The 23,825-nt window shown below is 44.3% G+C and overlaps 1 protein-coding gene and 23 non-coding genes across 27 annotated transcripts in view; 23 read left to right on the plus strand and 1 right to left on the minus strand.

Moving 5' to 3' along the window:
• Positions 1-368: 368 nt before the first annotated feature.
• trnad-guc (transfer RNA aspartic acid (anticodon GUC)) lies at positions 369-440 on the plus strand. The gene has a single exon. It is a non-coding gene; the product is annotated as a tRNA-Asp (tRNA).
• Positions 441-559: 119 nt separating this feature from the next.
• Positions 560-630, plus strand: trnag-gcc (transfer RNA glycine (anticodon GCC)). The gene has a single exon. It is a non-coding gene; the product is annotated as a tRNA-Gly (tRNA).
• A 521-nt stretch (positions 631-1,151) lies between these two features.
• On the plus strand, positions 1,152-1,223 carry trnad-guc (transfer RNA aspartic acid (anticodon GUC)). The gene has a single exon. It is a non-coding gene; the product is annotated as a tRNA-Asp (tRNA).
• Positions 1,224-1,342: 119 nt separating this feature from the next.
• On the plus strand, positions 1,343-1,413 carry trnag-gcc (transfer RNA glycine (anticodon GCC)). The gene has a single exon. It is a non-coding gene; the product is annotated as a tRNA-Gly (tRNA).
• A 521-nt stretch (positions 1,414-1,934) lies between these two features.
• trnad-guc (transfer RNA aspartic acid (anticodon GUC)) lies at positions 1,935-2,006 on the plus strand. Its single transcript has one exon. It is a non-coding gene; the product is annotated as a tRNA-Asp (tRNA).
• Positions 2,007-2,125: 119 nt separating this feature from the next.
• On the plus strand, positions 2,126-2,196 carry trnag-gcc (transfer RNA glycine (anticodon GCC)). Its single transcript has one exon. It is a non-coding gene; the product is annotated as a tRNA-Gly (tRNA).
• Positions 2,197-2,717: 521 nt separating this feature from the next.
• On the plus strand, positions 2,718-2,789 carry trnad-guc (transfer RNA aspartic acid (anticodon GUC)). Its single transcript has one exon. It is a non-coding gene; the product is annotated as a tRNA-Asp (tRNA).
• Positions 2,790-2,908: 119 nt separating this feature from the next.
• trnag-gcc (transfer RNA glycine (anticodon GCC)) lies at positions 2,909-2,979 on the plus strand. Its single transcript has one exon. It is a non-coding gene; the product is annotated as a tRNA-Gly (tRNA).
• Positions 2,980-3,500: 521 nt separating this feature from the next.
• On the plus strand, positions 3,501-3,572 carry trnad-guc (transfer RNA aspartic acid (anticodon GUC)). Its single transcript has one exon. It is a non-coding gene; the product is annotated as a tRNA-Asp (tRNA).
• Positions 3,573-3,691: 119 nt separating this feature from the next.
• trnag-gcc (transfer RNA glycine (anticodon GCC)) lies at positions 3,692-3,762 on the plus strand. The gene has a single exon. It is a non-coding gene; the product is annotated as a tRNA-Gly (tRNA).
• Positions 3,763-4,283: 521 nt separating this feature from the next.
• Positions 4,284-4,355, plus strand: trnad-guc (transfer RNA aspartic acid (anticodon GUC)). Its single transcript has one exon. It is a non-coding gene; the product is annotated as a tRNA-Asp (tRNA).
• Positions 4,356-4,474: 119 nt separating this feature from the next.
• On the plus strand, positions 4,475-4,545 carry trnag-gcc (transfer RNA glycine (anticodon GCC)). Its single transcript has one exon. It is a non-coding gene; the product is annotated as a tRNA-Gly (tRNA).
• A 521-nt stretch (positions 4,546-5,066) lies between these two features.
• Positions 5,067-5,138, plus strand: trnad-guc (transfer RNA aspartic acid (anticodon GUC)). Its single transcript has one exon. It is a non-coding gene; the product is annotated as a tRNA-Asp (tRNA).
• A 118-nt stretch (positions 5,139-5,256) lies between these two features.
• On the plus strand, positions 5,257-5,327 carry trnag-gcc (transfer RNA glycine (anticodon GCC)). The gene has a single exon. It is a non-coding gene; the product is annotated as a tRNA-Gly (tRNA).
• A 521-nt stretch (positions 5,328-5,848) lies between these two features.
• On the plus strand, positions 5,849-5,920 carry trnad-guc (transfer RNA aspartic acid (anticodon GUC)). Its single transcript has one exon. It is a non-coding gene; the product is annotated as a tRNA-Asp (tRNA).
• Positions 5,921-6,039: 119 nt separating this feature from the next.
• trnag-gcc (transfer RNA glycine (anticodon GCC)) lies at positions 6,040-6,110 on the plus strand. Its single transcript has one exon. It is a non-coding gene; the product is annotated as a tRNA-Gly (tRNA).
• A 519-nt stretch (positions 6,111-6,629) lies between these two features.
• On the plus strand, positions 6,630-6,701 carry trnad-guc (transfer RNA aspartic acid (anticodon GUC)). Its single transcript has one exon. It is a non-coding gene; the product is annotated as a tRNA-Asp (tRNA).
• A 119-nt stretch (positions 6,702-6,820) lies between these two features.
• On the plus strand, positions 6,821-6,891 carry trnag-gcc (transfer RNA glycine (anticodon GCC)). The gene has a single exon. It is a non-coding gene; the product is annotated as a tRNA-Gly (tRNA).
• A 521-nt stretch (positions 6,892-7,412) lies between these two features.
• On the plus strand, positions 7,413-7,484 carry trnad-guc (transfer RNA aspartic acid (anticodon GUC)). The gene has a single exon. It is a non-coding gene; the product is annotated as a tRNA-Asp (tRNA).
• Positions 7,485-8,386: 902 nt separating this feature from the next.
• On the plus strand, positions 8,387-8,457 carry trnag-gcc (transfer RNA glycine (anticodon GCC)). Its single transcript has one exon. It is a non-coding gene; the product is annotated as a tRNA-Gly (tRNA).
• A 522-nt stretch (positions 8,458-8,979) lies between these two features.
• Positions 8,980-9,051, plus strand: trnad-guc (transfer RNA aspartic acid (anticodon GUC)). Its single transcript has one exon. It is a non-coding gene; the product is annotated as a tRNA-Asp (tRNA).
• Positions 9,052-9,170: 119 nt separating this feature from the next.
• Positions 9,171-9,241, plus strand: trnag-gcc (transfer RNA glycine (anticodon GCC)). Its single transcript has one exon. It is a non-coding gene; the product is annotated as a tRNA-Gly (tRNA).
• Positions 9,242-9,955: 714 nt separating this feature from the next.
• Positions 9,956-10,026, plus strand: trnag-gcc (transfer RNA glycine (anticodon GCC)). The gene has a single exon. It is a non-coding gene; the product is annotated as a tRNA-Gly (tRNA).
• An 8,801-nt stretch (positions 10,027-18,827) lies between these two features.
• LOC135517575 (AF4/FMR2 family member 1-like) overlaps positions 18,828-23,825 on the minus strand; it is a 99,329-nt gene continuing 94,331 nt past the window's right edge. For 3 of the 4 annotated variants that reach the window (XM_064942001.1, XM_064941999.1, XM_064942002.1), the window contains 2 exons: positions 22,748-22,977; positions 18,828-22,511 (listed from right to left, as the gene is read on the minus strand). In XM_064942001.1, coding sequence (XP_064798073.1) covers positions 22,387-22,511; positions 22,748-22,977 — 355 coding nt within the window. In that variant the 3' untranslated portion in view covers positions 18,828-22,386. The remainder of the gene's footprint in view (positions 22,512-22,747; positions 22,978-23,825) is intronic. The other variant, XM_064942000.1, reaches the window with a different exon arrangement.

Raw genomic sequence — 23,825 nt, forward strand, 5'->3', positions numbered from 1 at the left:
TTACTCAATTCTCAGTAGACATTGGTGAGTCCAGTGTGTGAGGTGATTTACTTTGTGCAAGGCATTAGTTGTAAAATGGGAAGAGTGACAACTGTCTTGAGTTTGACATTTTTGACAATGTCCTGGGATTTCCCACAAACGCCTCTCCTTCTAACTAGTATTGTGTGGCTTGTGAGCGGTATAGAGCAAAATCGACTACATGTACGTGTTTGTGAGAGTCTCAGCTTTCCATAGAGGGGTCATAGTAGGTCCTAGCTCCAACCATTCAGTCTCTACAGATGTTTTTGTTAGAAGGGTTTAAGCCCAACACTCCAAAATTAGGGTTAGTACCAACGCTCCACGTTTTTTCTAAGGCCCAAAGAATCTGCTCCTCGTTAGTATAGTGGTGAGTATCCCCGCCTGTCACGCGGGAGACCGGGGTTCAATTCCCCGACGGGGAGAAAGGACTGCATTTTTTTAGGGTGAACAATGTTGCTGAGCCCACTAAGTGGAAAATATTCTTGGGAAAAAAGCTTTATGATACGATTTCCAGCCTTTGGGGTTAACTCAGCTTTCCAATGCATTGGTTGTTCAGTGGTAGAATTCTCGCCTGCCACGCGGGAGGCCCGGGTTCGATTCCTGGCCAGTGCAAGAAGTTTCGAACATGAAATTTCGACAAGTACGCAAACCCCGAGGAGGAAATCTGTGTCAGATTGCCAGGCAAACAGAAATCTCTGATCTTGCTCCAATTCTCAACTGACTCTTGAAAAATATGACTTTGCTTTCATTTACAGTTTGGACATTTACTCAATTCTCAGTAGACATTGGTGAGTCCAGTGTGTGAGGTGATTTACTTTGTGCAAGGCATTAGTTGTAAAATGGGAAAGAGTGACAACTGTCTTGAGTTTGACATTTTTGACAATGTCCTGGGATTTCCCACAAACGCCTCTCCTTCTAACTAGTATTGTGTGGCTTGTGAGCGGTATAGAGCAAAATCGACTACATGTACGTGTTTGTGAGAGTCTCAGCTTTCCATAGAGGGGTCATAGTAGGTCCTAGCTCCAACCATTCAGTCTCTACAGATGTTTTTGTTAGAAGGGTTTAAGCCCAACACTCCAAAATTAGGGTTAGTACCAACGCTCCACGTTTTTTCTAAGGCCCAAAGAATCTGCTCCTCGTTAGTATAGTGGTGAGTATCCCCGCCTGTCACGTGGGAGACCGGGGTTCAATTCCCCGACGGGGAGAAAGGACTGCATTTTTTTAGGGTGAACAATGTTGCTGAGCCCACTAAGTGGAAAATATTCTTGGGAAAAAAGCTTTATGATACGATTTCCAGCCTTTGGGGTTAACTCAGCTTTCCAATGCATTGGTTGTTCAGTGGTAGAATTCTCGCCTGCCACGCGGGAGGCCCGGGTTCGATTCCTGGCCAGTGCAAGAAGTTTCGAACATGAAATTTCGACAAGTACGCAAACCCCGAGGAGGAAATCTGTGTCAGATTGCCAGGCAAACAGAAATCTCTGATCTTGCTCCAATTCTCAACTGACTCTTGAAAAATATGACTTTGCTTTCATTTACAGTTTGGACATTTACTCAATTCTCAGTAGACATTGGTGAGTCCAGTGTGTGAGGTGATTTACTTTGTGCAAGGCATTAGTTGTAAAATGGGAAAGAGTGACAACTGTCTTGAGTTTGACATTTTTGACAATGTCCTGGGATTTCCCACAAACGCCTCTCCTTCTAACTAGTATTGTGTGGCTTGTGAGCGGTATAGAGCAAAATCGACTACATGTACGTGTTTGTGAGAGTCTCAGCTTTCCATAGAGGGGTCATAGTAGGTCCTAGCTCCAACCATTCAGTCTCTACAGATGTTTTTGTTAGAAGGGTTTAAGCCCAACACTCCAAAATTAGGGTTAGTACCAACGCTCCACGTTTTTTCTAAGGCCCAAAGAATCTGCTCCTCGTTAGTATAGTGGTGAGTATCCCCGCCTGTCACGTGGGAGACCGGGGTTCAATTCCCCGACGGGGAGAAAGGACTGCATTTTTTTAGGGTGAACAATGTTGCTGAGCCCACTAAGTGGAAAATATTCTTGGGAAAAAAGCTTTATGATACGATTTCCAGCCTTTGGGGTTAACTCAGCTTTCCAATGCATTGGTTGTTCAGTGGTAGAATTCTCGCCTGCCACGCGGGAGGCCCGGGTTCGATTCCTGGCCAGTGCAAGAAGTTTCGAACATGAAATTTCGACAAGTACGCAAACCCCGAGGAGGAAATCTGTGTCAGATTGCCAGGCAAACAGAAATCTCTGATCTTGCTCCAATTCTCAACTGACTCTTGAAAAATATGACTTTGCTTTCATTTACAGTTTGGACATTTACTCAATTCTCAGTAGACATTGGTGAGTCCAGTGTGTGAGGTGATTTACTTTGTGCAAGGCATTAGTTGTAAAATGGGAAAGAGTGACAACTGTCTTGAGTTTGACATTTTTGACAATGTCCTGGGATTTCCCACAAACGCCTCTCCTTCTAACTAGTATTGTGTGGCTTGTGAGCGGTATAGAGCAAAATCGACTACATGTACGTGTTTGTGAGAGTCTCAGCTTTCCATAGAGGGGTCATAGTAGGTCCTAGCTCCAACCATTCAGTCTCTACAGATGTTTTTGTTAGAAGGGTTTAAGCCCAACACTCCAAAATTAGGGTTAGTACCAACGCTCCACGTTTTTTCTAAGGCCCAAAGAATCTGCTCCTCGTTAGTATAGTGGTGAGTATCCCCGCCTGTCACGTGGGAGACCGGGGTTCAATTCCCCGACGGGGAGAAAGGACTGCATTTTTTTAGGGTGAACAATGTTGCTGAGCCCACTAAGTGGAAAATATTCTTGGGAAAAAAGCTTTATGATACGATTTCCAGCCTTTGGGGTTAACTCAGCTTTCCAATGCATTGGTTGTTCAGTGGTAGAATTCTCGCCTGCCACGCGGGAGGCCCGGGTTCGATTCCTGGCCAGTGCAAGAAGTTTCGAACATGAAATTTCGACAAGTACGCAAACCCCGAGGAGGAAATCTGTGTCAGATTGCCAGGCAAACAGAAATCTCTGATCTTGCTCCAATTCTCAACTGACTCTTGAAAAATATGACTTTGCTTTCATTTACAGTTTGGACATTTACTCAATTCTCAGTAGACATTGGTGAGTCCAGTGTGTGAGGTGATTTACTTTGTGCAAGGCATTAGTTGTAAAATGGGAAAGAGTGACAACTGTCTTGAGTTTGACATTTTTGACAATGTCCTGGGATTTCCCACAAACGCCTCTCCTTCTAACTAGTATTGTGTGGCTTGTGAGCGGTATAGAGCAAAATCGACTACATGTACGTGTTTGTGAGAGTCTCAGCTTTCCATAGAGGGGTCATAGTAGGTCCTAGCTCCAACCATTCAGTCTCTACAGATGTTTTTGTTAGAAGGGTTTAAGCCCAACACTCCAAAATTAGGGTTAGTACCAACGCTCCACGTTTTTTCAAAGGCCCAAAGAATCTGCTCCTCGTTAGTATAGTGGTGAGTATCCCCGCCTGTCACGCGGGAGACCGGGGTTCAATTCCCCGACGGGGAGAAAGGACTGCATTTTTTTAGGGTGAACAATGTTGCTGAGCCCACTAAGTGGAAAATATTCTTGGGAAAAAAGCTTTATGATACGATTTCCAGCCTTTGGGGTTAACTCAGCTTTCCAATGCATTGGTTGTTCAGTGGTAGAATTCTCGCCTGCCACGCGGGAGGCCCGGGTTCGATTCCTGGCCAGTGCAAGAAGTTTCGAACATGAAATTTCGACAAGTACGCAAACCCCGAGGAGGAAATCTGTGTCAGATTGCCAGGCAAACAGAAATCTCTGATCTTGCTCCAATTCTCAACTGACTCTTGAAAAATATGACTTTGCTTTCATTTACAGTTTGGACATTTACTCAATTCTCAGTAGACATTGGTGAGTCCAGTGTGTGAGGTGATTTACTTTGTGCAAGGCATTAGTTGTAAAATGGGAAAGAGTGACAACTGTCTTGAGTTTGACATTTTTGACAATGTCCTGGGATTTCCCACAAACGCCTCTCCTTCTAACTAGTATTGTGTGGCTTGTGAGCGGTATAGAGCAAAATCGACTACATGTACGTGTTTGTGAGAGTCTCAGCTTTCCATAGAGGGGTCATAGTAGGTCCTAGCTCCAACCATTCAGTCTCTACAGATGTTTTTGTTAGAAGGGTTTAAGCCCAACACTCCAAAATTAGGGTTAGTACCAACGCTCCACGTTTTTTCTAAGGCCCAAAGAATCTGCTCCTCGTTAGTATAGTGGTGAGTATCCCCGCCTGTCACGTGGGAGACCGGGGTTCAATTCCCCGACGGGGAGAAAGGACTGCATTTTTTTAGGGTGAACAATGTTGCTGAGCCCACTAAGTGGAAAATATTCTTGGGAAAAAAGCTTTATGATACGATTTCCAGCCTTTGGGGTTAACTCAGCTTTCCAATGCATTGGTTGTTCAGTGGTAGAATTCTCGCCTGCCACGCGGGAGGCCCGGGTTCGATTCCTGGCCAGTGCAAGAAGTTTCGAACATGAAATTTCGACAAGTACGCAAACCCCGAGGAGGAAATCTGTGTCAGATTGCCAGGCAAACAGAAATCTCTGATCTTGCTCCAATTCTCAACTGACTCTTGAAAAATATGACTTTGCTTTCATTTACAGTTTGGACATTTACTCAATTCTCAGTAGACATTGGTGAGTCCAGTGTGTGAGGTGATTTACTTTGTGCAAGGCATTAGTTGTAAAATGGGAAAGAGTGACAACTGTCTTGAGTTTGACATTTTTGACAATGTCCTGGGATTTCCCACAAACGCCTCTCCTTCTAACTAGTATTGTGTGGCTTGTGAGCGGTATAGAGCAAAATCGACTACATGTACGTGTTTGTGAGAGTCTCAGCTTTCCATAGAGGGGTCATAGTAGGTCCTAGCTCCAACCATTCAGTCTCTACAGATGTTTTTGTTAGAAGGGTTTAAGCCCAACACTCCAAAATTAGGGTTAGTACCAACGCTCCACGTTTTTTCTAAGGCCCAAAGAATCTGCTCCTCGTTAGTATAGTGGTGAGTATCCCCGCCTGTCACGTGGGAGACCGGGGTTCAATTCCCCGACGGGGAGAAAGGACTGCATTTTTTAGGGTGAACAATGTTGCTGAGCCCACTAAGTGGAAAATATTCTTGGGAAAAAAGCTTTATGATACGATTTCCAGCCTTTGGGGTTAACTCAGCTTTCCAATGCATTGGTTGTTCAGTGGTAGAATTCTCGCCTGCCACGCGGGAGGCCCGGGTTCGATTCCTGGCCAGTGCAAGAAGTTTCGAACATGAAATTTCGACAAGTACGCAAACCCCGAGGAGGAAATCTGTGTCAGATTGCCAGGCAAACAGAAATCTCTGATCTTGCTCCAATTCTCAACTGACTCTTGAAAAATATGACTTTGCTTTCATTTACAGTTTGGACATTTACTCAATTCTCAGTAGACATTGGTGAGTCCAGTGTGTGAGGTGATTTACTTTGTGCAAGGCATTAGTTGTAAAATGGGAAAGAGTGACAACTGTCTTGAGTTTGACATTTTTGACAATGTCCTGGGATTTCCCACAAACGCCTCTCCTTCTAACTAGTATTGTGTGGCTTGTGAGCGGTATAGAGCAAAATCGACTACATGTACGTGTTTGTGAGAGTCTCAGCTTTCCATAGAGGGGTCATAGTAGGTCCTAGCTCCAACCATTCAGTCTCTACAGATGTTTTTGTTAGAAGGGTTTAAGCCCAACACTCCAAAATTAGGGTTAGTACCAACGCTCCACGTTTTTTCTAAGGCCCAAAGAATCTGCTCCTCGTTAGTATAGTGGTGAGTATCCCCGCCTGTCACGTGGGAGACCGGGGTTCAATTCCCCGACGGGGAGAAAGGACTGCATTTTTTTAGGGTGAACAATGTTGCTGAGCCCACTAAGTGGAAAATATTCTTGGGAAAAAAGCTTTATGATACGATTTCCAGCCTTTGGGGTTAACTCAGCTTTCCAATGCATTGGTTGTTCAGTGGTAGAATTCTCGCCTGCCACGCGGGAGGCCCGGGTTCGATTCCTGGCCAGTGCAAGAAGTTTCGAACATGAAATTTCGACAAGTACGCAAACCCCGAGGAGGAAATCTGTGTCAGATTGCCAGGCAAACAGAAATCTCTGATCTTGCTCCAATTCTCAACTGACTCTTGAAAAATATGACTTTGCTTTCATTTACAGTTTGGACATTTACTCAATTCTCAGTAGACATTGGTGAGTCCAGTGTGTGAGGTGATTTACTTTGTGCAAGGCATTAGTTGTAAAATGGGAAAGAGTGACAACTGTCTTGAGTTTGACATTTTTGACAATGTCCTGGGATTTCCCACAAACGCCTCTCCTTCTAACTAGTATTGTGTGGCTTGTGAGCGGTATAGAAAAATCGACTACATGTACGTGTTTGTGAGAGTCTCAGCTTTCCATAGAGGGGTCATAGTAGGTCCTAGCTCCAACCATTCAGTCTCTACAGATGTTTTTGTTAGAAGGGTTTAAGCCCAACACTCCAAAATTAGGGTTAGTACCAACGCTCCACGTTTTTTCTAAGGCCCAAAGAATCTGCTCCTCGTTAGTATAGTGGTGAGTATCCCCGCCTGTCACGTGGGAGACCGGGGTTCAATTCCCCGACGGGGAGAAAGGACTGCATTTTTTTAGGGTGAACAATGTTGCTGAGCCCACTAAGTGGAAAATATTCTTGGGAAAAAAGCTTTATGATACGATTTCCAGCCTTTGGGGTTAACTCAGCTTTCCAATGCATTGGTTGTTCAGTGGTAGAATTCTCGCCTGCCACGCGGGAGGCCCGGGTTCGATTCCTGGCCAGTGCAAGAAGTTTCGAACATGAAATTTCGACAAGTACGCAAACCCCGAGGAGGAAATCTGTGTCAGATTGCCAGGCAAACAGAAATCTCTGATCTTGCTCCAATTCTCAACTGACTCTTGAAAAATATGACTTTGCTTTCATTTACAGTTTGGACATTTACTCAATTCTCAGTAGACATTGGTGAGTCCAGTGTGTGAGGTGATTTACTTTGTGCAAGGCATTAGTTGTAAAATGGGAAAGAGTGACAACTGTCTTGAGTTTGACATTTTTGACAATGTCCTGGGATTTCCCACAAACGCCTCTCCTTCTAACTAGTATTGTGTGGCTTGTGAGCGGTATAGAGCAAAATCGACTACATGTACGTGTTTGTGAGAGTCTCAGCTTTCCATAGAGGGGTCATAGTAGGTCCTAGCTCCAACCATTCAGTCTCTACAGATGTTTTTGTTAGAAGGGTTTAAGCCCAACACTCCAAACTTAGGGTTAGTACCAACGCTCCACGTTTTTTCTAAGTCTCAAAGAATCTGCTCCTCGTTAGTATAGTGGTGAGTATCCCCGCCTGTCACGTGGGAGACCGGGGTTCAATTCCCCGACGGGGAGAAAGGACTGCATTTTTTTAGGGTGAACAATGTTGCTGAGCCCACTAAGTGGAAAATATTCTTGGGAAAAAAGCTTTATGATACGATTTCCAGCCTTTGGGGTTAACTCAGCTTTCCAATGCATTGGTTGTTCAGTGGTAGAATTCTCGCCTGCCACGCTGGAGGCCCGGGTTCGATTCCTGGCCAGTGCAAGAAGTTTCGAACATGAAATTTCGACAAGTACGCAAACCCCGAGGAGGAAATCTGTGTCAGATTGCCAGGCAAACAGAAATCTCTGATCTTGCTCCAATTCTCAACTGACTCTTGAAAAATATGACTTTGCTTTCATTTACAGTTTGGACATTTACTCAATTCTCAGTAGACATTGGTGAGTCCAGTGTGTGAGGTGATTTACTTTGTGCAAGGCATTAGTTGTAAAATGGGAAAGAGTGACAACTGTCTTGAGTTTGACATTTTTGACAATGTCCTGGGATTTCCCACAAACGCCTCTCCTTCTAACTAGTATTGTGTGGCTTGTGAGCGGTATAGAGCAAAATCGACTACATGTACGTGTTTGTGAGAGTCTCAGCTTTCCATAGAGGGGTCATAGTAGGTCCTAGCTCCAACCATTCAGTCTCTACAGATGTTTTTGTTAGAAGGGTTTAAGCCCAACACTCCAAAATTAGGGTTAGTACCAACGCTCCACGTTTTTTCGAAGGCCCAAAGAATCTGCTCCTCGTTAGTGTAGTGGTGAGTATCCCCGCCTGTCACGTGGGAGACCGGGGTTCAATTCCCCGACGGGGAGAAAGGACTGCATTTTTTTAGGGTGAACAATGTTGCTGAGCCCACTAAGTGGAAAATATTCTTGGGAAAAAAGCTTTATGATACGATTTCCAGCCTTTGGGGTTAACTCAGCTTTCCAATGCATTGGTTGTTCAGTGGTAGAATTCTCGCCTGCCACGCGGGAGGCCCGGGTTCGATTCCTGGCCAGTGCAAGAAGTTTCGAACATGAAATTTCGACAAGTACGCAAACCCCCGAGGAGGAAATCTGTGTCAGATTGCCAGGCAAACAGAAATCTCTGATCTTGCTCCAATTCTCAACTGACTCTTGAAAAATATGACTTTGCTTTCATTTACAGTTTGGACATTTACTCAATTCTCAGTAGACATTGGTGAGTCCAGTGTGTGAGGTGATTTACTTTGTGCAAGGCATTAGTTGTAAAATGGGAAAGAGTGACAACTGTCTTGAGTTTGACATTTTTGACAATGTCCTGGGATTTCCCACAAACGCCTCTCCTTCTAACTAGTATTGTGTGGCTTGTGAGCGGTATAGAGCAAAATCGACTACATGTACGTGTTTGTGAGAGTCTCAGCTTTCCATAGAGGGGTCATAGTAGGTCCTAGCTCCAACCATTCAGTCTCTACAGATGTTTTTGTTAGAAGGGTTTAAGCCCAACACTCCAAACTTAGGGTTAGTACCAACGCTCCACGTTTTTTCTAAGTCTCAAAGAATCTGCTCCTCGTTAGTATAGTGGTGAGTATCCCCGCCTGTCACGTGGGAGACCGGGGTTCAATTCCCCGACGGGGAGAAAGGACTGCATTTTTTTAGGGTGAACAATGTTGCTGAGCCCACTAAGTGGAAAATATTCTTGGGAAAAAAGCTTTATGATACGATTTCCAGCCTTTGGGGTTAACTCAGCTTTCCAATGCATTGGTTGTTCAGTGGTAGAATTCTCGCCTGCCACGCGGGAGGCCCGGGTTCGATTCCTGGCCAGTGCAAGAAGTTTCGAACATGAAATTTCGACAAGTACGCAAACCCCCGAGGAGGAAATCTGTGTCAGATTGCCAGGCAAACAGAAATCTCTGATCTTGCTCCAATTCTCAACTGACTCTTGAAAAATATGACTTTGCTTTCATTTACAGTTTGGACATTTACTCAATTCTCAGTAGACATTGGTGAGTCCAGTGTGTGAGGTGATTTACTTTGTGCAAGGCATTAGTTGTAAAATGGGAAAGAGTGACAACTGTCTTGAGTTTGACATTTTTGACAATGTCCTGGGATTTCCCACAAACGCCTCTCCTTCTAACTAGTATTGTGTGGCTTGTGAGCGGTATAGAGCAAAATCGACTACATGTACGTGTTTGTGAGAGTCTCAGCTTTCCATAGAGGGGTCATAGTAGGTCCTAGCTCCAACCATTCAGTCTCTACAGATGTTTTTGTTAGAAGGGTTTAAGCCCAACACTCCAAACTTAGGGTTTAGTACCAACGCTCCACGTTTTTTCTAAGGCCCAAAGAATCTGCTCCTCGTTAGTGTGGTGGTGAGTATCCTCGCCTGTCACGCGGGAGACCGGGGTTCAATTCCCCGACGGGGAGAAAGGACTGCATTTTTTTAGGGTGAACAATGTTGCTGAGCCCACTAAGTGGAAAATATTCTTGGGAAAAAAGCTTTATGATACGATTTCCAGCCTTTGGGGTTAACTCAGCTTTCCAATGCATTGGTTGTTCAGTGGTAGAATTCTCGCCTGCCACGCGGGAGGCCCGGGTTCGATTCCTGGCCAGTGCAAGAAGTTTCGAACATGATATTTCGACAAGTACGCAAACCCCCGAGGAGGAAATCTGTGTCAGATTGCCAGGCAAACAGGAATCTCTGATCTTGCTCCAATTCTCTACTGACTCTTGAAAAATATGACTTTGCTTTCATTTACAGTTTGGACATTTACTCAATTCTCAGTAGACATTGGTGAGTCCAGTGTGTGAGGTGATTTACTTTGTGCAAGGCATTAGTTGTAAAATGGGAAAGAGTAACAAACTTGTCAGTGCTCACAAGCCACACAATACTAGTTAGAAGGTGAGGCGTTTGTGGGAAATCCCAGGACTTTGTCACAAATGCCAAACTCAAGACAGTTGTCACTGACAAGTTTGTTACTCTTGTTACCCACAAAGATATCCACCATGGCACAACCCAAGGTGGGCGCCAACCCAGACAGGATGACCACATCAGTGAATCAACCCACTCAGGTGAAGCACCTCTTCCAGGGACGGCATGAGAGAGCCCCAGTAAGCCAGTGACTCAGGCCCTGTAATAGGGTTAAAGGCAGAGAATCCCAGTGGAAAGAGGGGAACCGGCCAGGCAGAGACAGCAATGGCGGTTCGTTGCTCCAGAGCCTTTCCGTTCATCTTCCCACACCTGGGCCAGACTACACTCAATCATATGACCCACTGAAGAGATGAGTCTTCAGTAAAGACTTAAAGGTTGAGACCAAGTTTGCGTCTCTGACATGGGTAGGCAGACCGTTCCATAAAAATGGAGCTCTTTAGGAGAAAGCCCTGCCTCCAGCTGTTTGCATAGAAATTCTAGGGACAATTAGGAGGCCTGCGTCTTGTGACGTGTAGGTATGTACGGCAGGACCAAATCAGAGAGATAGGTAGGAGCAAGCCCATGTAATGCTTTGTAGGTTAGCAGTAACACCTTGAAATCAGCCCTTGCTTTGACAGGAAGCCAGTGTAGGGAGGCTAGCACTGGAGTAATATGATCAAATTTTTGGGTTCTAGTCAGGATTCTAGCAGCCGTACTTAGCACTAACTGAAGTTTATTTTGTGCTTTATTCAGGTAGCCGGAAAGTAGAGCATTGCAATAGTCTAACCTAGAAGTGACAAAAGCATGGATGAATTTTTCTGCATAATTTTTGGTTGGCCTCACGGTCGCCAGGTACAGTTCAAGTTGGAGCAAAAACCCCTGACACCCAGCCGCCAATCCATCATAATCCCTCGGGAGAGCGCCGGAGCCGGATGCGAAGGGAGGCCACTCCTCTCCCATCGGTCCATTCTCTCCATCGCCGATCCTATGGAGGACGGTGGTATGATGGAGGACACGTTTCTCCATCGATGGAACCTGAGACAAAAGTTGACCACAGCCTATCACCCACAGACCAACCTCACGGAGATAGTAAATCGAACCTTGAAGACAATGATTGCTTCCTTTGTAGGGACCCAGCACAAACACTGGGACAAGCAACTTTTCTTTTTTTTTCTTTTTTTACCTTTATTTAACTAGGCAAGTCAGTTAAGAACACATTTTTATTTTCAATTGAACAGTGGGTTAACTGCCTATTCGGGGGCAGAACAACAGTTTTGTACCTTGTCAGCTCGGGAGTTTGAACTTGCAACCTTCTGGTTACTTGTCCAACGTTCTAACAAATAGGCTACCCTGCCACCTTCTCGATTTGCCCTGAATTCTGCCCTGAATTCTGCTGTGCAAGAGTCCACTGCAGTCACACCTGCAGAGCTGAACCTCAGTCGTCCTCTCCGAGGACCCTTGGATATGGTGCTACAGCCCCAGCAGCTTACTCCAGACTCTGCATGCTATGACCAGGTAGTCCATCTCCACGACTTGAGAGCTCTTGTCTCAAAGAACATGATCCAGGCTCGACTCAAGCAGAAGAGAAACTATGATAAGAACAGAGGAGACATGCAGTTCCAGCTTCGGAATCGGATGTGGCTTCGCTCTCATCTTTACTTGAAAGCTGAACAATTCTTCTCGGCCAAGCTCGCTCCTAAATGGCAAGGACCATATAGAATTGTGGAGCAGATGGGCCCTCTGAACTACTGAGTGGGGAAAAAGGACACAGCTGAAGATATGCGTGTTGTCCATATCTCGGCTGAGGAATTGGAGGAGATTGAGCGCTGCAAGGTCCTGGATATCTTTGAAGAGGAAAGTGAGAAGACTTTTCTCGGATTCCCAGACCCAGAAGTCTGTGACCCCTCAGCTGAGGAGCGTGAGCTCCAAAAAGTCATGAATATTTTTGTAGAGTAAAGTGATGAGGAAACCTTTCTCGGTTGCCCCGACCAAGATGTCCCTTCCAGGGCAATGGTCGGCTTTTTCCAGGGGAGGGGTAGATCTGTTGGCGGATTGGATTGTCTGTCCGACCGACTGACTACAACCTTTTTGTATACGGTATTTCATTTGTTTTGATGTGATGTATACTGTGATGATTTATGTAGTTAGTTATAGTTGAGGACTTAGTAAGAGTTGATACGCTTTATAGTTGTGTGGTAAAATAATTGTTATATTGATTGTATGATTTGATACTGAGTTTACGCTACACTTGTATGAACGGACAAAAATTGCGTGACTAAGGTCTCAAGTTCCCTGAACTTCTTTACCGGGCTGGACTCTTTTTAGGCCCGAGGTACAGGACATTTCTGGAGGAACCAGAGCTCATTATTTGTTAAAACAACTGTATTCTTTTGCATGGGTTTTATTACCAAATACAACCCATGCAAAAGAATACAGTTGTTTTTGAAGTTCTTTCCAATGTTTTAAGGGTTTATGAAAAGTGTATTTCCATCCTGACTTTTACATGAGTGCTTTGTATTGGTGTAGACTTGACGGACCAGATGGGACTCATTCCCTCCCAAAGTAGAAACCAATGATTTCTCTGCTAGGCACAACCTACCTGGCACCCCTATATAAATAATGACCTCAAGTCAAAACCGGTCAGCCTTGAACTTTGTGGCTTCAGTAAGAGGGGGCAGTCATCCTCCCCTGTAGTTATGTAACGAAGACCATGTTATCATCATAAAAGGTTATATACTCAGAAGCACATTTGCAAAAGTTGCTAGGCCTCGGAGTTCGCAGTTTCTTTTCCTCCTCAGCTGACCTGCAACGGACCATCTCAAAATATGTCCCACATACAAATTCCCTGTTTAAAGTACCAAACTCCCTTGAACGACAATGTTTTATCGTAGTTATCAATGCCCTCATTAGGCAAATCAGAATGCCATAGTTTATAACAGGGCTGCGCAACCCTCTCCTGGAGATCTAATGTCCTGCAGGTTCAGTCCAACTCTACTTTAGCATATCTGATTCAGCAGCTACTTAGTAGAATCAGCTGTGTTAAATTAGGGTTGGACTGAGAACACTCAGGACTGTAGACCTCCAGGAAGAGGGTTGGCAGTCCTGGTTAAGAAGAAGAATTCACACAGCCAGCACATTTTTCCCAAAGTTTATTGCGTCAAACATTTTACACTGCAGAGCTCTGGTCGAGATGGCAGAAATTTACCGTTAAACTGGTCCAACATTTTTAACAATTCATCTTCATCTACAGCGGCCAAGCTACAAAACAGCCTCTTTGGAAAAAAGTAACTTAGAAGAAAATAACCTCAATTAATTGCCAATCAGTCTTTATACGCCTCTGGACATTGCATCTCAAACTATTTACATATTTTCACAAGGCAAAAATTTGAATTACAAAACATTTCTGCACAATTTCCCAGTAAAAGACCAAGGCGATGATGGTCCTTTTAGTGTGATATCACATATTGACAATAATTATAATTTTTCAAACTAACAGAATACCTACAAATTAAGCACAAAGAATAAAAGGTTTAAATGAAGCATGACAAAGCCTAAAAACTATGAAAGGACATGTAACATGATATAGAAACCAGAGAAATGTGTTTTAAGTAGTAAGTACAATGTCGAATGTAATCTCAAACAGGACAACATTTCATGTGCAGAGTGCTGACATCCAAGTTGGGAAACTCAAAATATTATTACTTACAAAGCAGCCTACTTAGAGGAACAAAAATAAACTAAAAGCCATGGAACCAGAGTGTACTCTATTCATAGTTTTCATATTATTGATAAAATAAACATAACACATTGTTCTTTTGTGGTTCCATGTGCAGCCCTTATATATTTGCACTCCAATAGACATTTTGTTTTCCAGTGAGCCCCAATGTATTTATTTTACAGTATAGTAACACAACATTTCAAAACAATAACTAAATGGCCCAGATTGAGTAAATTATAGGTAAAAGCATGGTGGCCCAAACCACTAATATTTCATCAAAAACAGTGCTTTCTTTAATGTTCTAAATATATTGTTTCGTATAACGCTCAGTTTTATAGCATAACCAAAACCTTACAACAAGCAAGAGGAAAGACTGACAGGTCATTCATTCTTAAGAACTCAAAGTGGTGTTTTTAGACCAACCCATAGAACCTAAAGGAAACCGAAAATACAAAGAAAATACATGCAAATGATATGCATGTTGGCCATTTATCTTGCTGTAAGCATTGAAGTGTTAAAGAGAGGGCAGGATGGGAAGACAATAACAGAATATTGATGATTGATGCAAAAACAAGGAACATTGGTATTTTGCTTTGATAACATCTGTTAAACAATAGATAAACACTGATTTAATCAAATGCAAGTTTGTAATTGGAATACCATCAAACCCCACCTGATTGAAATCAGAATAACATATAGGGCCCAAATTGAACACAGAGCTTTAGTCTTCCGGCCCTGACAGAGATGGTCGCCTCGCTTCGCGTTCCTAGGAAACTATGCAGTTTTTTTTTTTTTTTACGTGTTATTTCTTACATTAGTACCCCAGGTCATCTTAGGTTTCATTTACATACAGTCGAGAAGAACTACCGAATATAAGAGCAGCGTCAACTCACCATCAGTATGACCAAGAATATGACTTTCGCGAAGCGGATCCTGTGTTCTGCCTTTCACCCAGGACAACGGAATGGATCCCAGCCGGCGACCCAAATAAACGACTTCGTAAAAGAGGGAAACGAGGCGGTCTTCTGGTCAGACTCCGGAGACAGGCACATCGTGCACCACTCCCTAGCATTCTTCTCGCCAATGTCCAGTCTCTTGACAACAAGGTCGATGAAATCCGAGCAAGGGTAGCATTCCAGAGGGACATCAGAGACTGTAACGTTCTTTGCTTCACGGAAACATGGCTCACTGGAGAGACACTATCGGAGTCGGTGCAGCCAGCGGGTTTCTCCACGCATCGCGCCGACAGAAACAAACATCTTTCTGGTAAGAAGAGGGGCGGGGGCGTATGCCTTATGGCTAACGATACGTGGTGTGATCACAGAAACATACAGGAATTCAAATCCTTCTGTTCACCTGATTTAGTATTCCTCACAATCAAACGTCGACCGCATTATCTACCAAGAGAATTCTCTTCGATTATAATCACAGCCGTACATATTCCCCCCCAAGCAGACACATCGATGGCTCTGAACGAACTTTATTTGACTCTTTGCAAACTGGAATCCATACATCCTGAGGCTGCATTCATTGTAGCTGGGGATTTTAACAAGGCTAATCTGAAAACAAGACTCCCTAAATTGTATCAGCATATCGATTGCGCAACCAGGGCTGGCAAAACCTTGGATCATTGTTATTCATTGTAACTTCCGCGACGCATATAAGGCCCTGCCCTGCCCTCCTTTCGGAAAAGCTGACCACGACTCCATTTTGTTGATCCCTACAGACAGAAACTAAAACCAGAAGCTCCCACGCTGAGGTCTGTCCAACGCTGGTCCGACCAAGCTGATTCCACACTCCAAGACTGCTTCCATCACGTGGACTGGGATATGTTTCGTATTGCGTCAGACAACAACATTGACGAATACACTGATTCGGTGTGCGAGTTCATTAGAACGTGCGTTGAAGATGTCGTTCCCATAGCAACGATTAAAACATTCCCAAACCAGAAACCATGGATTGATGGCAGCATTCGCGTGAAACTGAAAGCACAAACCACTGCCTTTAATCAGGGCAAGGTGACTGGAAACATGACCGAATACATACAGTGCAGCTATTCCCTCCGCAAGGCAATCAAACAAGCTAAGCGTCAGTATAGAGACAAAGTAGAATCTCTATTAAACGGCTCAGACACAAGAGGTATGTGGCAGGGTCTACAGTCAATCACGGACTACAAAAAGAAAACCAGCCCAGTCACGTACCAGGATGTCTTGCTCCCAGGCAGACTAAATAACTTTTTTGCCCGCTTTGAGGACAATACAGTGCCACTGACACGGCCTGCAATGAAAACATGCGGACTCTCCTTCACTGCAGCCGAGGTGAGTAAAACATTTAACCTGTTGATGCTCTGGGGGCGCTATTTCATTTTTGGATGAAAAACGTTCCCGTTTTAAACAAGATATTTTGTCACAAAAAGATGCTCGACTATGCATATAATTGATAGCTTTCGAAAGAAAACACTCTGACGTGTCCAGAACTACCAAGATATTTTCTGTGCGTGCCCTAGAACGTGAGCTTCAGGCAAAACCAAGATGAGACGGCATCCAGGAAATGAGCAGGATTTTTGAGGCTCTGTTTTCCATTGTCTCCTTATATGGCTGTGAATGCGAGAGGAATGAGCCTGCCCTTTCTGTCGTTTCCCCAAGGTGTCTGCAGCATTGTGACGTATTTGTAGGCAGATCATTGGAAGATTGACCATAAGAGACCACATTTACCAGGTGTCCGCCCGGTGTCCTGCGCCGAAATTGGTGCGCAAAAGCCAGCTGACAGTATTTTTCCATGGGATACAGAGAGGAAAGCAAGCTTCCACGAACTGCATATCAATGAAGAGATATGTGAAAAAACACCTTGAGGATTGATTCCAAACAACGTTTGCCATGTTTCGGTCGATATTATGTAGTTAATTCGGAAAAAGTTTTACGTTGTAGGTGACTGAATTTTCGGTTCGTTTCGGTAGCCAGACGCAATGTAGAAAACGGAACGATTTCTCCTACACACAGACGCTTTCAGGAAAAACTGCGCATTTGGTATGTAACTGAGAGTCTCCTCATTGAAAACATCAGAAGCTCTTCAAAGGTAAATTATTTTATTTATTTGGTTATCTGGTTTTTGTGAAAATGTTGCGTGCTAAATGCTACTCAAAATGCTATGCTAGCTTTGCATACTCTTACACAAATTAGTCAATTTCTATGGTTCAAAAGCATATTTTGAAAATCTGAGATGACAGTGTTGTTAAGAAAAGGCTAAGCTTGAGAGCAGACGCATTATTTTCATTTTATTTGCGATTTTCAGAAATCGTTAACGTTGCGTTATGCTAATGAGCCTGAGGCTTTAGTCACGATCCCGGATCCGGGATGGGGAGTTTCAAGAATTAAACGTGTTAACCCTCGCAAGGCTGCAGGCCCAAACGGCATCCCCAGCCGCGCCCTCAGAGCATGCGCAGACCAGCTGCCTGGTGTGTTTACGGACATATTCAATCAATCCCTATCTCAGTCTGCTGTTCCCACATGCTTCAAGAGGGCCACCATTGTTCCTGTTCCCAAGAAAGCTAAGGTAACTGAGCTAAACGACTACCGCCCTGTAGCACTCACTTCCGTCATCATGAAGTGCTTTGAGAGACTAGTCAAGGACCATATCACCTCCACCCTACCTGACACCCTAGACCCACTCCAATTTGCTTACCGCCCAAATAGGTCCACAGACGATGCAATCTCAACCACACTGCACACTGCCCTAACCCATCTGGACAAGAGGAATACCTATGTGAGAATGCTGTTCATCGACTACAGCTCGGCATTTAACACCATAGTACCCTCCAAGCTCATCATCAAGCTCGAGACCCTGGGTCTCGACCTCGCCCTGTGCAACTGGGTACTGGACTTCCTGACGGGCCGCCCCCAGGTGGTGAGGGTAGGCAACAACATCTCCACCCCGCTGATCCTTAACACTGGGGCCCCACAAGGGTGCGTTCTGAGCCCTCTCCTGTACTCCCTGTTCACCCACGACTGCGTGGCCACGCACGCCTCCAACTCAATCATCAAGTTTGCGGACAACACAACAGTGGTAGGCTTGATTACCAACAACGACGAGACGGCCTACAGGGAGGAGGTGAGGGCCCTCGGAGTGTGGTGTCAGGAAAATAACCTCACACTCAACGTCAACAAAACTAAGGAGATGATTGTGGACTTCAGGAAACAGCAGAGGGAACACCCCCCTATCCACATCGATGGAACAGTAGTGGAGAGGGTAGTAAGTTTTAAGTTCCTCGGCATACACATCACAGTCAAACTGAATTGGTCCACCCACACAGACAGCATCGTGAAGAAGGCGCAGCAGCGCCTCTTCAACCTCAGGAGGCTGAAAAATTTCGGCTTGTCACCAAAAGCACTCACAAACTTCTACAGATGCACAATCGAGAGCATCCTGGCGGGCTGTATCACCGCCTGGTACGGCAACTGCTCCGCCCACAACCGTAAGGCTCTCCAGAGGGTAGTGAGGTCTGCACAACGCATCACCGGGGGCAAACTACCTGCCCTCCAGGACACCTACACCACCCGATGTTACAGGAAGGCCATGAAGATCATCAAGGACAACACCCACCCGAGCCACTGCCTGTTCACCCCGCTATCATCCAGAAGGCGAGGTCAGTACAGGTGCATCAAAGCTGGGACCGAGAGACTGAAAAACAGCTTCTACCTCAAGGCCATCAGACTGTTAAACAGCAACCACTAACATTGAGTGGCTGCTGCCAACACACTGACTCAACTCCAGCCACTTTAATAATGGGAATTGATGGGAAATGATGTAAAATATATCACTAGCCACTTTAAACAATGCTACCTAATATAATGTTTACATACCCTACATCATTAATCTCATATGTATACGTATATACTGTACTCTATATCATCTACTGCATCTTTATGTAATACATGTATCACTAGCCACTTTAACTATGCCACTTTGTTTACATACTCATCTCATATGTATATACTGTACTCGATACCATCTACTGTATCTTGCCTATGCTGCTCTGTACCATCACTCATTCATATATCTTTATGCACATATTCTTTATCCCCTTATACACTTGTGTGTATAAGACAGTAGTTTTGGAATTGTTAGTTAGATTACTTGTTGGTTATTACTGCATTGTCGGAACTAGAAGCACAAGCATTTCGCTACACTCGCATTAACATCTGCTAACCATGTGTATGTGACAAATAAAATTTGATTTGATTTAAAAGGGAAATGCTGTCTTTTATTCTACTGCAAGACAGGGTCTACATCTCAGTCTTTAAACTCCATGAATAGGCCTAAACATACAATACTCATCTAGACATTGTCTGTGCCACAATTGGGACCATATTCCCTATATTATGCACTACTTGGTCAAAAATAGAGAATAGGCTGCAATTTGAGACACATTGACTCTATTGCCCATTATCTCTAGATAACAAAGGTCAGTAGTCGTTTCAAGAACAGCACTAAAAAGCAGCAATAATTTAGATGATTTTGAAAACAAAACTTGTCAATGTATACCGTATGTACATCAGAGCTATGCAAATGATGTAAACAGAACCACCTGTCAGTGCTTTCTCAGGCTGCCAGTCAAACAGTGCATCCTTTCCAACGGTCATGACTGTTAGTATAGTAAAGGGAAGAGTAGGACTTGACTTTCAGACTATCGTGACTATGTATGTGGGAGGAGTTGAGAAACTCCTCCCACATACATAGTCACTTGACTTCTGTTTTTGGGATTCGCTGTGTTAATTATCCATGATGCTACTTTCAAAAAGTATTTAATTTGGGAAGACAGACTTAAGTCTCCTTTAAACATATAAGGCACACTTTTTATCCAACTCAAATCAAAGCATACAGTGCATGCGGAAAGTATTTAGACCCCTTAACTTTTTCAACATTTTGTTAGGTCACAGCCTTATTTTAAAATTGATTAAATAAAAAAATGTTCCTCATCAATCTACACACTAACCCATAATGACAAAGCGAAAACAGGTCGACATTTTTTGCAAATAAAAAAGATACCTTATTTACATAAGTATTCAGACCCTTTGCTATGAGACTCAAATTGAGCTCTGGTGCATCCTGTTTCCATTGATCATCCTTGATGTTTCTACAACTTGGATTTAGAAAAGGAACACTCCTGTCTATATAAGGTCCCACAGTTGAACGTGCATGTCAATTCAAAAACCAAGCCATGAGGTTGAAGGAATTGACTGTAGAGCTCCGAGACAGGATTGTGTAGAGGTACAGATCTGGGGAAGGGTGCCAGAAAATGTCTGCACCATTGAAGGTTCCCAAGAACACAGTGGCCTCCATCATTCTTAAATGGAAAAAGTTTGGAACTGCCAAGATTCTTCCTAGAGCTGGCCGCTCGGCCAAACTGAGCAATCGGGGGAGAAAGGCCTTGGTCAGGGAGGTGACCAAGAACCCGATGGCCACTCTGACAGTGCTTCAGAGATCCTCTTGCGGAGATGGAAAAACCTTCCAGAAGGACAACCATCTCTGTAGCACTCTACCAAATCAGGCCTTTATGGTAGAGTGGCCAGACAGAGTCCACTCCTCAGTAAAAAGGCACATGAAGGCCCACTTGCAGTTTGCCAAAAGGCCATTAAAGACTCTCAGACAATGAGAAACAAGATTCTCTGGTCTGATGAAACCAAGATTGAACTCTTTGGCCTGAATGCCAAGCATCACATCTGGAGGAAACCTGGCACCAGTGAAGCATGGTGGCAGCAGCAGCATCATGCTGTGGGGATGTTTTTCAGCGACAAGGGACTGGGACACTAGTCAGGATTGAGGGAAAGATGTATAGAGAGATCCTTGAGGGAACCCTGCTCCAGAGCACTCAGGGACTTCAGACTGGGGTGAAGGTTCACCTTCCAACAGGACAACGACCCTAAGCAAACAGCCAAGACAATGCAGGAGTGGCTTTGGGACAAGTCTCTGAATGTCCTTGAGTGGCCCAGCCAGAGCTGATTCTTGAACCCAATCAAATATCTCTGGAGAGACCTGAAAATAGCTGTGCAGCGACACTCCCCATCCAACCTGACAGAGCTTGAGAGGATCTGCAGAGAAGAATGGGAGAAACTCCCCAAATACAGGTGTGCCAAGCTTGTAGCATCCTACCCAAGACTCGAGGCTGTATTCGCTGCCAAAGGTCCTTCAACAAAGTACTGAAAAAGGGTGTGCATACTTATGTAAATGTGATTTCATTTTTTAATATTTTTTAATATTAATTTGAAAACATTGATATAAACTTGTTTTTGCTTTGCCATTGTGGGGTATTGTGTGTAGTTTGATGAAGGGCAAAAAACAATATAAGCAATTTTAGAATAAGGCTTTAACGTTACAAAATGTGGAAAAACTCAAGGGGTCTGAATAATTTCCGAATGCACTATATTTCTGTTATGACTGAATTAACATAGTGGACCCGTCCTGGCAGGTAGATTCAATCTCATTTGAAGAGAAAAGAGAAGAAGAATAATAAACAAACATATTCACAGAAAGTGACCAGGGCCATCTTGTGGCATGTCAATTTTTCAGGGCAAAATCAATTTAGAAATACTTTATAGAGCGCAGAGATACTGGTTATATTCTGCAGGAGTTAACCAATATTATTATTACTATTATTATAGGATGGGTCTGGGATGGATGGATACCTGTAGTTCTATAGGCCTTTTCAGCTGGGTGAAGTAAATATTGGCCATGACACCGCTTTTGATCAAACAAAATTTTACTGAAACAATATAAAAATAGTGATAATATAATAAGGCTAATAAATAAGCTTTTTATCATCACTGCTTTGCATTACCACAGGAGAAGGGTGGGAGGACTCTTTGATCCCTCCCAAAAGTCAGTTCTTCAGCCAACCTTCCCACTGTCTAACCCCCAGGGGATACAGGGCCCAGAGGGGTGGCCAGGCCACAGTCAGTTGGCTGTGTGACAAATTATTCAGAAAGGGAGAGTCTCATTCAGCTCACTACAGGTCTAGCAGGCCCTGCTGCCTCCAGAGATGGATGTGATAGTTGATTTGTTAATGGACCCATCCATATGACCAACAGAGGACGAGGACCCGGAAGTGTGTGGGACACAGGGTCTCTGAACATCAGTTTCATAGGTAGTTGGGAAAAATGTAATAAAAGTTGACTTTGTATCCATATGAACAACTTGTAGAGGAGGGACTTGGGATCCTGCTTTCGCCTGATGGCCTGTCAATAAATAAAGCCAAATAGGATGTCCCGGACAGGGTTATCCAGGGCTGGGCACTGTAGGAGTACGGCAGGAGTAAGCAGGGCTGTGTAGTGCTGGGTGGGGTTGAGAAACAGTCATTGTGTCTCGCAGGTGTCCAGTCGGAGCCACTGCAGTCCCTGCCGTGTGTGTCGCACCAGAGAGCTCATGGTGGAGGTCAGGCTCAACTGGCCCAGAGCTGAGTCCAGCTCAGACAACAAACCTAGAGAGACACAAAAAAAAAGAGAAGAAAAGAGCCTGGATAAATTAATACCAACATTAGATGGAGTAGCAGGAAAGAAATGCTCACATGAATATTACTAAACCCATCACCAGTATTTTTTCCCAGTCATCATGATCTCAAGTAATGATATATAGAACTACAGCTTATAAAGAATCTGTTCAGGTGTAATAATATCCTTGTGTAAGACTATTTAACCCCTCTTTGCTCCTCCTTACCACTGCCTCTGTGTGCCAGCTCGTCAGCCTGCTCCCAGATGTCGTGAGCACTCAGGAAGAGTGCTGTGATGTTGACGTAGGACGATGCCACCTGCTGGATGACCTGGGGAATGGCCACAGTGCTCACATTGCCCATCCCCACCCCACTGCTGTGATTGGAGCCTGGCCCAGAGCTGGCTGTGCTGGCAGGAGACGGCATGGGAGACATGGGGGATGGTGTGCCCGTGCTTCTGGGAAAGAGAGGGCAGGGTGGGGCATGAGTTACCTTTTATTTAACTAGGCAAGTCAGTTAAGAACAAATTCGTATTTTCAATGACGGCCTAGGAACGGTGGGTTAACTGCCTTGTTCAGTGGCAGAACGACAGATTTTTCCCTGTCAGCTCAGGGATTCGATCTTGCAACTTTTCAATTACTAGTCCATCGCTCTAACCACTATGCTACCTCCCGCCCCAGATGGGACTGATACGATGACTTCCAACAGTATATATACACTTATTAATAAGTGGGTTGAATGAGATGTACAGTCGTGGACAAAAATATTGGCACCCTTGCACTTTTTTCAAATAATGCACCATTTCTTCCAGAAATGTGTGCAGTTGAACAAAACAACCAGAGAATTATCTGAGGAGATCAGATACAAGATTGGAGTCAAGCATGGACAATCGAGGCTACAAGTTCATCTCCAGAGACCTTGATGTTCCTGCTTCCACCGTAAGTAATGTAATCAAAAAGTTTAAGGCCCATGCCACTGTAGCCAACCTCACTGGACGTGGCCACAAGAGAAAACTTAATGGAAGATTGCAGCAAAGCATTGTTTGAATGGTGGAGAAAGCGCCTCAGTCAACTGCCACACAGATTCAAGCTGACATTCAGACAGTTTCAACTCGCACAATCCGTCGCCAACTCAATGAAAAGGGGTTACATTGTAGGAGTCCCAAGAGGACCCCTCTGCTGAGAGGAAGACATAAGAAAGCCCGACTGCAATTTGCCAAAACACAGCTGAACATGCCAAAATCCTTCTGGGAGAAAATCCTGTGGAGAGATGAGACCAATTTACAGCTTTTTGGTAAAGCACACC

Source organism: Oncorhynchus masou, chromosome 28 (genome assembly GCF_036934945.1).
Source record: "Oncorhynchus masou masou isolate Uvic2021 chromosome 28, UVic_Omas_1.1, whole genome shotgun sequence".
In the NCBI taxonomy this organism is placed as follows: Eukaryota; Metazoa; Chordata; class Actinopteri; order Salmoniformes; family Salmonidae; genus Oncorhynchus; species Oncorhynchus masou.